Here is a 14,384-nt window from a genome sequence, read left to right as displayed (position 1 = left end):
TTTCAGATGATGGTAGAGGCAACAGGCTTTCAATCTCCTTAGATCCTCTATAATTTGGGACTGAAGCCTACATCTTGGCAGCTGATGGGCTCAGCTTCCTCTCTTTCAAATTCAAGCCTGATACCAGCCTCAAGGATTATTTTTCTTTCCATCTGCCAAAGCACGGACGATGATAACTAGGTGCACAGAGGAGTATTGTTATGCCATCATCATCTTCCTCTATGGAAAGATTCAAATGCGGATTACTCCTCTCAAATAGTTGTTTGGCCAATTTCTATTTCATATCCTCGTCGGCCATCTTCATCGCTTACTTGCTGCTCATAATAAAAAACTTGAGCAACTCCAGACTGATCATACAGCTGCGATGAACGAGGAAGCTGCTCCTTTGAGGACTGATATTGTTTTGTACAAGAGAATGTTAAGGTCAATGCTAATAAGAGGGAAAGGGCTCTGAAGGAAATATTATACACATTGGTTGCCCAAAAGTTTGTCGAAGCTGAGTTCCCTGAATCCTTATAATATCTAAATTAGACCCTTCCTGCAGTGTTAATCAGTAGCTATCCAGGATGAGAAACTTGAAAAGCTACATTCTTCCTCCACCAACCATGGCTGCTCAGTTGTCAACTAGTGAGTCACAGCTGTAGATGAATCATGGATGTCAACAATGCTGTGAAGGTCACTTTGGTAAACAGAATAAGATCCAATGCACCCCACTGTAAAAATATTGGCATATACAAGATGTCTACTACTCCCTCACTATCCACCAGGACATCCTCTATACACCGCCAACGTTGTATAGTCAACTATCTTCGTTGACTCTAACTCCACTACAATTCCTATAGAGTATACCAGTCTTCTTCAGTGATGTCTCTTCTCAATCAAATGTTGTTTTATCTCATGAAGGTACTTCTACTGCGTTTATGATACATACCACTTAGCATTCTACTCAAGTCATTGCTTGGGAACCTTTGAACACGTCTGATAATATCCACTTATTCTCTACTCACTTAGTTCACCACCCAATTTCATATCTCCCAATGGTTCTTTCACATTGACAAAAGACATTGGACAAGTTTTTATTGCTTTATCCTTTTTTCTATTTTTGTTTATGAATTCCTTTGGAATTTGTTATCATCCGTCAATAAACTTACCAAATCTTTAAAATGCTCAATGGCATTTATTGGTAGATTGATTTCTATTTAAAATTCACAGACAAGGACAGAGATTAGATTAGTGTTGGGCATAAGTCTCGAGGTTTGTATCACCTATCAATACCACCTCCATCTACTCTTGTAGCCGATCCCTTTAAATTTCCTTATATCCACAATAGCTTAGCTTATCTGAATCTTTCTAATGTTTAGAAATTAGAAGATTAGTTTTATCCCATCTTAAGAGTTGTATCTTCCTAGTCTTCAGAACATGGTGACTAGTTTATCCTATGGTTCTAAGTACTCGTGCATAAATATCATATATCACTAGGAACTTATAGTTCTACATTGAATAATAAACATAAATAAAGAGACTACCTAGTGCCTTACCCTAATAACTTTTTTATTGCAAAATGCAGTCAAAACTTAAAACAAAATATAAATCCTTAAGTATTCTTAATTGCATTACCTATTTCCAACTAAGATTGCAGGTTCTTTCACAATTTCTTTTAAGAAATCAGACACTTGGTCCCTCCAAATTGTTGCATCGTAGTCAATGATAGCCTTCTCACTCCATCCAAAGCCTAGCAAATCCAGGGCATAAACCTTGTATTTTTTTGCTAACTCTGGTATATTATATCTGCAATTGTTGGAATCAATAACTAACAGCAATAGAGTATTCCCTAAAAGATATAAAAATGTCAATAAAAGCTGTAAATTAATCCACGCAATCTTTAAGCAATAACATTCAAGAAACCAGCAATGCACCTTGATTCTCTGACTGAGTGCAAATAGTATGGTGGATTTAAATACAGAAACGTTCTCTGACTGTTGAATTAGATTAAAAGTTGAAAGACATTATGCAAACATTAATGACAAGCCACTTTACTATGGTTTGTCACTAAACGAGCTTTCTGTAGCATATGACATTTAAGATTTGTGGAATAACAAAAAAGAAAGCATAAATTTTCATTTCAATATGCAACTCGTTCATTAATGTTAAATCTGATTATTACAATTATAAATTTTTATTAAGTGTGCAATGAGAAATTTGAATGTTAATGTCATATAGCTGCATTATATATAGAAACAAGATTTCGTAGCACTAATAGTATGACATTAAACTGAGATCTCATTGCAGTTAATAGATTGTGTGGTGCAAAGATGGATAGCTTGAAAACAATTACCTCCAATGAAAGGCTGAAGCACCAAATCCATGAATGAGGATGACAGGTTGCCCCATTCCTTGTTCTACATAATGGATCTTGCGTCCCTTCCATGTCCAAAAGTTATAGCCCTCTGCTCTAAATGGTAATCTGTCTATTCCTGGAATACAAAAACGATGGCCAAAACAGCCTATGTTCTAATTTGAACTTTTCAATGTGTCTGATATAAGATGAAGGATGAACTACATAGACATGATATATAATGTCTAAAATATAATGAAATCCTAAGTAATATACCAGAGACTCAGAAGATTTGTGATGACAACAAAACTCCATATGTTAAAGAAAAGTACAATTTATAAAATTTCAGTGCATACATATTTCGGGTGACGGGAATCATGAGACTCTTCATGTTTTCTATATTGGTTCTTGATATGGTGCTTTGATTTCCTTGGGACTTCTTAGAAATAGTGATGGTGTCTTGGATATACACATCTAACAGAAATGGAGGCACTGATGGCTTCTTGGATGGTGTAATCACATTAAGTGATTTAACCTTTTATGTGGCTCTTACATGGCTATATCAATGGTTGTCATAGAGCACCTTGAATTATTTTGTAGTGAACAATTGTAGTGAACATTATGAAGGGGTTATAGAATAAGAACCTTGGAGGCATGAGTACAAAGTTTAGAATGTGATCTTGTACTCTTGGTTGTACACCTCGTGGCTAGTGAAGCCATTGTCATTACCCCATGGATGTAGCTCTCATCTTGAGAGTAAATAATGTATTGTGTCTCTTTCTTTGTGTGCTTTTGTTATTACTTTCTTCCCTAACCCTATCTTGTACATGACAAATGGTATCAGAACCAAGATTTTAGATTCTCCAACATGGCTTCCAAGATTTCTAATGCCAAGTTCAAGGTGGAAAAGTTTGATGGGAAGAAGAATTTCAGCCTTTGGAAAATCAACATGAATGACCTACTTGTTCGACAAGTCTTGTACCAAGTTTTAAAGGAAGAGCAGGAAACCCCATTTTATCAAATAACTTGGAAGAATCTAGATCTCCGTGCTGTAAGTAGCATTCGACTTTGCCTTGCTGATTAAGTTCTTTATAATGTTGCTAAGGAGAAGTATGTTGCTTAACTTTGGAGAAACTAAAGGGCCTTTCACTACAAAATCTCTTAACAACCGGCTCTATTTAAAGAGAAAATTGTACACCTTGGAGATGAAGGAAGCTACTTCTGTTTATTGGCATTAAATAACTATAAAGAATTATTAAGCTAGCTTCTTGATATTGATGTCAAAATTGAAGATGGAGACAAAGCATTCTTGTTATCGAGATCTTTGCCTCCCTCTTATAATTACCGCACTAACCTATGGCAAAGAGACCATAGATTTGGATGTTGTCCCTTCAGCTTTGTTGTCAGAAGAACAACATAGGAAATCACAATTAAGCGAGAACCTGACAATCGAAGTCGATCCAGATCGATTTTTAGAATTGTAAAGAATGCCAAGTGCTACTACTACAAGAAACAAGTGCATGTTAAGAAGGATTGTTGAAATCTGAAAGCAAAGGTGAGCAAACTACAGAAGGTAACATCTTTCAGTGTCTCATGGGGCTGATCAATTTTCAAGCTCTTCGATATCTGATTCTGGATGTTCCTATCACATTTGTCATAATAAGGGCCGACTCAGCTCGTGGATGTTGTTGAACTAGAGTGCGATATGTTCTAAAACATCACTTTTCATCTTTATTTGCGGATTGTTTTTCATAAATTACTCATGGTCAATTTAACAGACAAAAAACTTATGGATTGAACGAACCTTGAACAGTATCCGCAGTCAGCAAGGAACAGCAAACTGAGAAGGCGATTCCTCCAGAAACGAAAGCTCTTCTCGACACTCCGCATTTGTTCCCTGAAATAAGGAATCAAAGTTCGAGAATCCGAGAAAAAACGCACTGAAAGAGGAAGCGTGACCTACCGTTCGTACGAACGCTCCTGGCGAAGGCGCTAAACTTGGAGAAATCCCCCACGGAAGACGCCGGGAACGTGGCGGCGAGGAAAGCAGACATGGAGGAGGAGGAGGAGGAGGAGGAAAGGGGATCTGTGTGACCGACTTCAGGCATTGGCGTCTTCCAGTGGCTGGCGGATGAGGAAACCGTGGCATCTCGTCAGCCATCGAGCCGACGGAGTTGGATAGATTTATACCTGTTTACTTGGAGGTGCCGACGAGAAAAAGAATGGATTGAATATCTTTTATCCGTTTACCTATTATAACATAATGGACTCACATATTACATAAAAAAAATTATTTACATTATTTTTTGAGTATTTTTTTAGTCCATATGAAATCATGCGGAATAAACTTTCCTTTCTTGATAAAGTGGCCTCGTTAGAATTTATAAAAGCATCCGTAATGCATCAGCGTTATAACACCCTCCATTCTTATTCAAAAAATTATAATTGACTAATCTACTGTCATATATTATTATAATAACATATTTCTTTTATCCATATTTCTTTCGGTTATTTTTATTAACATTTTTTTAAAATTGATTCCACCTTCTGTGATTCAAATTCAAAATTATATATATTAAATTCATATATTTTAAAAATATTTTAAAATCGATTAAAATTATTATTATTTCAAGTTTAAATTTCTAAAATTTTAAATAATAATTTTTATTATTTTAAAAAAATAATATTAAAAAAATATGTGTCTTATAATAATTAATAAATGATTAAAATTATAAAGTTAAGAAAATAAAATTTATTTAAAATAATTATTAAAAAATAACTGTTAAAAAATTAATATAAGTTTTATTTAATTTTTAATTTAAAATTTATAATTTTTTAATAAAAATTAAAATTAACCGAGAGGAAAGTATATATGATTAATAGAGATTAAAACTAACCGTTTAATAAATATATTTAAAAAAAAAATACATGTGAGATGAACCAAGCTGGCCCACCGACCGCAACACTTGAACACGTTCAAAGTATTAAAACGCATTCAAGTGTTTTATTACGTATTTCCCACACATTTTAGCGTAGGACGTTAAAACTAATAATCCCAGATGAACGAGCGTTGGGAGTGCACTAACCACATAAAAAAATAAAATTTTTAAAAAAATAAATTTTATGTCAAATCTTAATTTTAATAGTTAAATTTTTAAAAAATAAATTCAAATGGTATAAACCGATAAAAAAGAGGAAAGAAAGAGATTTATTTTTACAGGAGGATAAAACAGATGTTAAAATTGCATATATCCAAATAATAAAAAAAATTTTTATATTTAATAAAAAAATTATTTAAAAAAAATAGAGAGAAAGAGAGGAAGAGAGGTTGAAGATTGCATATATCCAAACCACATAAATATTTTTAATTTTAATTTTTTAAATATGACATATTTTAAAAGTTGACATGTAAAAAATTAATATTAAAAAGATAAAACGGAAAAGTCACCACAAATCAATACACCCTTTGATAATTTTTAAACTAGGATACATGATTTCAGAATTTCTTAAATATACGTGTGCACCCTTCCCTTTGATAAAAAGCCCTCATATATCTATAGAATATCATCGAAAGAAAACCAAATGAACATCGTTCCTTCACATGCCAGGAAGCTGAAACAACCACAAGGATGCTTGCGATACTTCCAACATCAAGCCCTCGGTGCCATTATCCAATCTTTCAGAACCATAGAAGTGAGAAAGGAAAGAGACACGCATCCTTCGTCGCTGCCAAGGAAGGTCACAGGTTCCGGCTAAAGAGTTTATGGGCAGAAATTAGGGCGCTGAGAGCAAACACAAGGAAAGCCAGGAACGAAACGGCAACAGAACCAGTAGCAATGTTGGGAAATGCATCTCTTCCCCAGTTGGACACCCAGTCATCAGTTCGAGCAGTGGCCGAGGACGATGAGGAAATCAAAAGATACGCCAGTATCTGTTATCAGCAATAGAACTACTTAGGCTATAAACTAATACTCTCTTGTTTCACAAATATATTTACTCAATGTCCATGATCTAATAAACAAATATTACTACTCCACAAATACCAATAGCTAACTCTAACAGTAGATTAGGTCTGATCAAGTAGGTAGGTCTTTTGTAATTCGATTAGATGTTAGCAATGGTTTTGCTTAGCATAGAAGTAGCCAGTCACATATTTTTGGGATAGAAAGGAAATATAGAAAGTCATAACAATGAATCATATGTTTAACATGTTTGATGCTTTCTAATCCTAACCCCTACCAAGCATGAGAGGTGACAAGCAACAATATCCTATATTCATACTCTTACTCTGATAAGAATACATTCTGCAATTTCTCATTCTTGTCGAACACACAGAAATCATGATACCTATTTACAAAATAATATCCTTATCTTATAGTTTAGTTGCAAATGTTTTCCAATTCGCAATTTACAGAATTGTTTTCCAATAGTAGTACTTAGCTTACAACTTACCTTTTCCTTGTTCTTTCTTATGTCAGAATAGTTTCATTTAGAGGAAGCATACACCATGCATAGAGCTTGATCCCAATATCTGGCAACATATCATCACTATACTAACAAAGCAGAATGGACTTGAATCACACACTTTGTTTAATGACCTAATAATAAAAAGATATAGTCATATTCCTTACTAGTATCAATTTTTAACTGATTTATCTACATATATGTCGATGATCAATAAATATCCAAAAGCATCTGCATTACATACCTACAAGGAATCAATACCTTTCACTGAAACAGGAAAAAAGTTTGTCTTGCTCTTTTCATAAATCAAACAACACTACTTTATTATAAGTAATTTCAATGATCTACTGTTTCTTAGCAACTGAAAGAAATTCCCAAACTGGTCTCAAATGACCTACAATTTCAATTATAGTCGACTGATTTCATATTTACATACAAATATCCATTTGTGTAAAAGAAATATCCAGCCACCAAAAGAAAAGGATAAGTGGGCCATTGTTTACTAACTGAATGAAATGTCATAGGATGAAAAAATTCCAGGTGTCCAGAATGTAGGCGAGATTATATCTTTAGTCACACAGCGGTTCATCCACAGGTTAATAGGGTGGAGAGATAGAACTTTAATTTTTGAATACCACATCCTTAGATAACGGAACCAAAGAAATCTTACAGGATGACTAATGCTAAGAGACCACAATGGGTAGGCAGATGATTTCTTTAGTTTCACATTGGTTATTCCATGGGTTAATAAGGTGGAGAGGCAACACCACCAGTCCACTTAAGTACCATGGATGAGGAAAGGCAACACTGCCAGTCCACATAAGTGGAGGCCAGCGTTGCTACACTTGTGCAATTACGAATTACACTGTAATTTTAATCATGCAATGATAGTGAAATTTTGACCATAATCAGTGTTTTGCTTCTATCTACCTGTAAATTTAATGCATTCATACTTGCTTATCTGGTCATTATTTAGGGGAGAGTCATGAAAAAGCAATTTGTCATGTATTATATAGATCTATGTCTGAGAATCCTTTATTGAAGGACATAAATTGTCTTCAAATGGATTCAACAAAGGCATCTAGCAGCAATTATACATTGCTTTCTTTTAATTAATACAAGTTGTCACAGATACATTCCGTACATAAAAGATTGTACCAAGAATAGTTCTGTACAACTTCATCATGGGTTTTTTCTAAACAAGTAGATGTCTTATGCTATTATTAACTTTGCCCTAAATGATTATTTATTTGTGAGCAAACTTGTGTTCGACTTGGTAAGAGCTTATTTATAATCATTCAAAATACACAAGATCAATTAAATAAACAAGCTTAAATAACTTATTAAACTAAATAAAAAGCTTGAACACATATTATGTTCAACTAGTTAACTGTTCATGAACAATGTTCACAATGTCCTCGAACAAAGTTTATGATCCATCTTCATCAGCACGGCTCTTATCATAGTTGTAAATAACAAAAAAGCTCTCACTAACCAACCAAATAAATTTTAAAATATAAAAGTTTCAAACAATCAAACCACTCGAATTGAGAGCTTGATAACATCTAAACGAACGAAACTCATGCTTGTAAAAAAGAAACCAAATAAGCTTGAACAACTTTTTCAACGACTTGGTTCATTTTAAGCTCGGTTTGGCTTGGGTCGGTTACCGTATCAAACAAATGGTTACTCCTCCATAAATAAAAAATAAATTGCTTACATAGGTAAAAAAAATTTCTTACTTAGCAAACAAATACTGAGAAGAGATGACTTCTTCTAGAGGTTAAGACAATTTGTATATTTCAAAAGAGAAGAACTATTAGTTACTCATTAAATTATCTCAGAATTCAGTGGAAGTAAATCAAAATGCTTAAAGCAATAAATCAAAAGATAGCAAAAGCTTCTTACAAACTAATTATCTAAGAACACTTTAAGTTGGTATACCTGATCCATGGCGAAGTCAAAGTAGTCACCCAGAGGACGGCGTATGATGTGTTTCTCCATAACCTTGTTGTGGACTTGCGAATACAACTGGAAACCAGAGTAGAGGAATCCAATCACGTTCACTGACAGGCAATAACTGCACGCTCGCAGGGAGGATCATCATCAAAGCTAAAATTTCTAGGTTATAATTAGAAGGGGAAAAAAAAAAGGGCCCGAACCTACCGGTATTGCTTGTAGCGGTGATAGGAGTCGAGGGCCCATCCCTTGTCTCTGTCAGAGGAGAGAACGGAAAAGGATACGAGGCATAAAACCGCCGATGCAAGTCGCGCGGCCACCGCTGCACGATGGATGACCTTCTCGAGGCGGCCACGGCTGACGATACCAGTGACTACACGCGATCTGGAGCCTGAATCCGCCGGAGGCGCCTCCCTCTGACCGTTCCACGGGTACCAGTCATGAGGAGGAGCAGCGTTGGCCTCCACTTTCGCCGCAAGCGTCGAGAGATCGTGCCGGCTAGCCACCGCGGTGGGTTCCGTTAGTGGGGTAGTGCCCATCGGAGTGTTGTGAGGCGGAGGCGGTGGCGGAGGGAAGGCGAAGGCGTCCTCCTGGCGGAGCGGCGATCGGATGGGTTCCGTCGTCATCGCCTCGTTGCGCGTCGCCGGAGGGTTTGGTCCAGTAGTGAACAATTTATTATCGGAGCGTGTCATCCAATTCTTTTTTAAAAGGCACTTTTAATTATAATAATCGTAAAAACGGACACCCTTTACCTTTCTTTGATAATATTCATTATTATCAGCCAAGTTGATTACAGAAGAATATAAAATTCGATGAAGTCAAACAATATCCTCCTACGTCGTGGTCAATTGTAATTTTCTCGATTTACCTCCTCACAGATGGTCGTGGGGCCGACCGTGTGGGGCCGCTAAGGTGGCGGATTTCACCTTTTACAGCAGAAGATAATATTGATAATATTTTTATTTCAGTGCTATTAATATTCACTATTAGAACATATAATAATTAGGAAAAAATGAAATAGACATCCTTGATTTATAAAATCAAGATGGGCATCTAAGCCCTCAGAGCATAATTGAGTTGGATACGATGTACCTTGAGGTATAACTGAATTGATTATAACAATTAAGAGGATAAGGGTTGTAGAAGAGGACAAGGGTTCGAATCATGAATCCAGGCAATTACCCTTTTGTGTCGTGACTAATTGCAGTTTCTCGATTTACCTCCTCACAGATGGTCTGGTCGTGGGGGCGATTGTGTGGGGCCGCTGAGGTGGTAGATTTCACCTTTTGCACCTCGGATACGATGAAATAAAGTTGTAGAAGTGAGCTTGAATCTCGGTGAAACTGAGATAATGTCCACCTCAAATGCATATCCCGTTTTTGCGCAGCAGGGTTATGAAAACCCGCGAGAAGCAACGGGACGAATTGTATGTGCCAATTGTCATTTAGCTAATAAACCCGTGGATATTGAAGTTCCGCAAGCTGTGCTCCCTGATACTGTATTTGAAGCAGTTGTCCGAATTCCTTATGATAAGCAACTGAAACAAGTTCTTGCTAATGGTAAAAAGGGGGGTTTGAATGTAGGGGCTGTTCTCATTTTACCCGACGGATTCGAATTAGCCCCCCCTGATCGTATTTCTCCCGAATTGAAAGAAAAGATTGGAAATTTGTCTTTTCAGAGTTATCGTCCTAATAAAAGAAATATTATTGTGATAGGTCCTGTTCCTGGTCAGAAATATAGTGAAATCATCTTTCCCATTCTTTCCCCCGACCCTGCTACGAAGAAAGATGTTCATTTCTTAAAATATCCCATATATGTAGGTGGGAACAGAGGAAGGGGTCAGATTTATCCTGATGGTAGCAAAAGTAACAATACAGTCTATAATGCTACATCAGCAGGTGTAGTACCAGAGCACGCTCCTGAACCTCTCGACGTCGAGCTTCACCGTCTGCCGGTGCATGTAGAGCGACACCCAAGTCCCCGACCCCTGCTTCTCGAACACCGCCTTCGGGTCCAAGATCACCGGATCGTCCTTGGCGAACTCGTCGATCAGATTGCTCTCCGGCGCCCGCACGCTGTACTGCAGGTAGTGCAGCCTCATCCTCACCGCCGCCGCCCCGTAGTTGATCCAGCACACGTCCTCCATCCTCCCCAGCGGCACGATCTGCACCAGCACGCCGCCCGCCGGCATGAACACCAGGTTCGTCATCCCCGCCCCGTGCACCCCCACCACCACGTCCGCCGAGTTCACCGCCACCGCCACCTCCGCCAGCGTCGCGTTGCTCTGCATCTCCGACACCACCGCCTCGAACCCGGACGTCTCCGCCATCCGCGCGATCTCCCCCACGTTGGTGAACTTCCGCGTCCCGGTCCGGTTGATGATCAGCACCCGCGCCTTCTTCTTCTCCTTCGCCGGCCACAGCTTCACCGCCGTCTCCCGCTTCAGCCCCAGCGACTTCCTCAGGTACCGGCCGTAGTCCAGCATGGTGAGCCCTCCGGCGAGGTCCGGGTCGATGTACAGGTCGCCGTGGTACTGAAGCCCCACGATGACGCGGGAGAAACACCGCACCTCCTGGTCGCCGTTCAGATCGATCACCTCGTAGCGCGAGAGCCCCTTGAGGAGCGGCTCGAACTTCTCCACCCACCACGGCAGCATGTCGCGGACCAGGAACTGGACCTCGCCGTCGAACTGGCGCGACGAGAGGAAGAGGGGGATGAGTGCGTCGCTGATGTCGTGGAAGAAGTTAAACATGTACCCGCCATTGGAGAAGATGACCGCCGGGACGCGGCTCGTCACGGTGCACCGCGGCGCGTCTCGCTGCCCGCCCGACTTGACCGTCACCTCGCTGACGCTCGCCATGGCGGCGCCGTCCCCTTTCCGCGGGTGAGGCTTGATCTTGTACGACTCCTGCAATCCGGACGCGGTGACGAAGAGGACGGTGGAGGAATTGCCATGAACCCTGACGTCGCCGGCCATGTCGCAAATCTCTGTTCTTCGCAGAGTAAGATCGCACAGCGGCTTCTTCTTCGTCTCCAGCTCTCCGATTTCAGCTCGCGTCCGAGGATCTACTGAATCACTAGACAGCCAAAATCCAACTGCAAAATCCATGAATCTGAGCAGCTGCTCAAAAGAAATTAACTGAAGAACAAAAAAGGAAAGAAAATCTCACATCCTTGAAAAGAAGAAGCTCCATAACTGGTAGAGAGGAGCAGAAGGACCATGGACAGGAAGAAGCACCCTGCGATCGCCGCCCAGCTGATGCTGTGCCGGTGATGGTTCGTGTGGTTGACCATCTTCGTGGTGCAGAAACTTGGCGTCTGGATCTGAAAACACAGACTCTGTTTCTGAATTCTGAGAGAGAAGAAAGAATGGGGATTTGCAATTCAACTACTCCCTTTATTTTTTTTTTCTTCTTCGTTTGCTTCTGTTTATGGAAGATCAGATCCATGTTTTATGATTGTGAAACAGTTTCTTACACAGACTTTTCTCTGGAGTTGACTGGTAAATAAGAATTCAATTAATTCAGCTGCGGTTGGTGTTGAGTTTGTCAGTGCGTCTTTTTATATTAAAATTTTACTTCGGATACCATCGTCATACGGATTTGGTAGATCTGTTAGGATGGTAAATTTTATTTTTTATTTATTATATATTTTGATTAAGTATCACAGATGAGTCAAGACATCAATCAATAAATAATCTAATACAGGCGACCTCCTGGATGAATTAGGGTGTGGGTCTAGATAATTTGATATTCTAATTTACTCTGGTGGTCGATAGAAAATTTCCGTAAGACTGGACTGATCATCTCCAAAGATAGTGAGTCTATGCGGCTAACTGGGATTTATCATTTTTTTTAGGGTGTGGGTCTAGATGAACTAGGGGCGTAGGAGATGATCTGAATCCAAAATACACTTTAGAGAAGATGTTAGATCGGTACCGGGGAGTCTTGACAAGTCACTCCAATATTCAAATTAGGGTTTCGAAGGAGATGATGGAAAGAAGATAATGCTAGTAGAGTTTTTGAAGTGAACCTCGAATATAGTAATGGGTCGGACCTTTTATAGCTTGCTCCTGGTCTCTCTACGTTGGATAGGGCAGAGCCCTTATAGCTACCAGCAGAAGGGGATCAGATCCGATAACCATTTTCTCTTGGCCTTTTGTGCAAAAAGAGGGGTGTCCGAGAGGACCAAGTCTGATAACCTCGTATTCTCTTTGGCCTTATATGCAGGAAAAAAAGTACTATATGAGGAGACTAGATCTGACAACCTTGTAACCGCTTGTATGTCCTCAGACTGCTGTCTGTCTGTAAGAATATTCATGTTCTCCTCTAACAGGCTACGTAAGATGTTTGTACGTCGAAGGCATGAGGATGGAACCCCGGATGAGGCTTAGTGAGGTGGAGTGGTTTAGGTGAGACTGGCTGAGGCGAAGCTGATCGAGACGAGACTGACCGATGAGACGTGAGCCCGAGGCGAAGTTGATCGAGACGAGACGCCTGAGGTGGCTGAGGCGAGACTGGCCGAGACGAACCTGGCCGAGATAAGACGCCTGAGATGGCTGAAGCGAGGCTGGTCGAGACGAGACTGACCGAGACGAGACGCCTGAGGTGACCGAGGCGAGGCTGGTCGAGACGACACGCTTGAGGTGACCGAGGCGAGGCCTCGGTGCGAGGCTGGCCGAGACGAGACGCCTGAAGTGGCTGAGGCGAGGCTGGCCGAGATGAGACTGGCTGAGACGAGGCGTCTGAGGTGGCCGAGGTGAGACTGGTCAAGACGAGACGTCTGAGGTGGCGTAGGTGAGACTGACTCGAGACGAGATGACTGGAATAACCGAGGCGGGCTGTCCGAGACGAGACCAGCCAAGATGGTCTTGGGGGTCCTAGTCGAACCTCGTCCAAGCCCAAACTGCCCTCGAAGCCCAGTTTGAGCCCGAAGTAACGGACATACCACTTTGACTGGGGTTGGGTCCGTGTTAATCTGTCTTGGGTCAATCTTGACTCATATTGTCACGCTGACCTTGATCTTGGATCTTCGCGTGACTCTTTAACTTTACTCCGGAGTAAATCACGTCCTTCACAACACCCGCATCACTGTAGTATATTAAAATTTTGGAATCACGGAAAGAGATAGATTTACTATCGGATCCAATTTGATATTTGGTACTATTCGGTGCAGGACCATGTATGGCGAACATGGTGTGGTAAGATGGTGGTTAGGTTACAATAATGGAGGTTTTTATAAACCTTGTAGTTGACTTAAGATATTCTTTTTTAATATTTTTTATTAAAATAATATTTCATTCATAATTTTATATTAAAATATCTTATTAATTAAATTAATTTTAATTAAAATTCTACTATTTTAAAATAATTTTTATCATATTTTATTCATAATTTTTTATTGGAGTAATTTTGATCCAAGTTGTATTACTTTAAAATAATTTTGATTAAAATTATATCTTTTTAGAATAAATTTGACCAAAACTTTTTCAACTGGAAGATATATTGTTCTAAAAGACAATTAGCAATTTAAATTAAAATTACACCACTTTAGAGTAATTTTTATCATATTTCATTCGTAATTTTATATTAAAAATATTTTTCGTATTCTATATTGGAGTAACTTT

General features: G+C 39.2%; 3 protein-coding genes across 3 annotated transcripts; all 3 read right to left on the bottom strand.

The window, feature by feature from the left end:
• Nucleotides 1-1,613: 1,613 nt before the first annotated feature.
• LOC141826370 (uncharacterized) lies at nucleotides 1,614-4,466 on the bottom strand. The gene is made up of 4 exons (XM_074713612.1): nucleotides 4,299-4,466; nucleotides 4,140-4,232; nucleotides 2,336-2,474; nucleotides 1,614-1,788 (listed from the first exon to the last, which is right to left on the bottom strand). Exons 1-4 carry the CDS (start codon nucleotides 4,441-4,443, stop codon nucleotides 1,614-1,616), a joined length of 552 nt encoding a protein of 183 aa, XP_074569713.1. The 5' UTR covers nucleotides 4,444-4,466.
• A 1,313-nt stretch (nucleotides 4,467-5,779) lies between these two features.
• Nucleotides 5,780-9,415, bottom strand: LOC141828162 (CASP-like protein 4A3). The gene is made up of 3 exons (XM_074715534.1): nucleotides 8,966-9,415; nucleotides 8,744-8,879; nucleotides 5,780-6,266 (listed from the first exon to the last, which is right to left on the bottom strand). Exons 1-3 carry the CDS (start codon nucleotides 9,382-9,384, stop codon nucleotides 6,075-6,077), a joined length of 747 nt encoding a protein of 248 aa, XP_074571635.1. The 5' UTR covers nucleotides 9,385-9,415; the 3' UTR covers nucleotides 5,780-6,074.
• Nucleotides 9,416-10,661: 1,246 nt separating this feature from the next.
• LOC141826369 (alpha-1,3-arabinosyltransferase XAT2-like) lies at nucleotides 10,662-12,229 on the bottom strand (the record flags this gene model as incomplete). Its single annotated transcript, XM_074713611.1, has 2 exons — nucleotides 11,929-12,229; nucleotides 10,662-11,854 (listed from the first exon to the last, which is right to left on the bottom strand). Coding segments are annotated over exons 1-2 (1,317 nt in total), but the record flags the coding sequence as incomplete, so codon positions are not given.
• Between the last annotated feature and the right edge of the window lie 2,155 nt (nucleotides 12,230-14,384).

Source organism: Curcuma longa, chromosome 4, assembly GCF_044706935.1.
Source record: "Curcuma longa cultivar G26 ecotype Majalengka, Jawa Barat chromosome 4, ITB_CL_G26_1.1, whole genome shotgun sequence".
Classification (NCBI taxonomy): domain Eukaryota; kingdom Viridiplantae; phylum Streptophyta; class Magnoliopsida; order Zingiberales; family Zingiberaceae; genus Curcuma; species Curcuma longa.
This window is presented reverse-complemented; position numbering and strand designations above follow the sequence as displayed.

Coding starts and splice junctions, on each gene's coding strand:
- LOC141826370 (XM_074713612.1), bottom strand. CDS start 4,443: ATGCCTGAAGTCGGTCACACAGATCCCCTTTCCTCCTCCTCCTCCTCC. Junction 4,233..4,298: donor CAGGAGCGTTCGTACGAACG/GTAGGTCACGCT, acceptor TCCTTATTTCAG/GGAACAAATGCGGAGTGTCG. Junction 1,789..2,335: donor GCTTCAGCCTTTCATTGGAG/GTAATTGTTTTC, acceptor CAACAATTGCAG/ATATAATATACCAGAGTTAG.
- LOC141828162 (XM_074715534.1), bottom strand. CDS start 9,384: ATGACGACGGAACCCATCCGATCGCCGCTCCGCCAGGAGGACGCCTTC. Junction 8,880..8,965: donor CACCGCTACAAGCAATACCG/GTAGGTTCGGGC, acceptor GCGAGCGTGCAG/TTATTGCCTGTCAGTGAACG. Junction 6,267..8,743: donor TTGACTTCGCCATGGATCAG/GTATACCAACTT, acceptor TGCTGATAACAG/ATACTGGCGTATCTTTTGAT.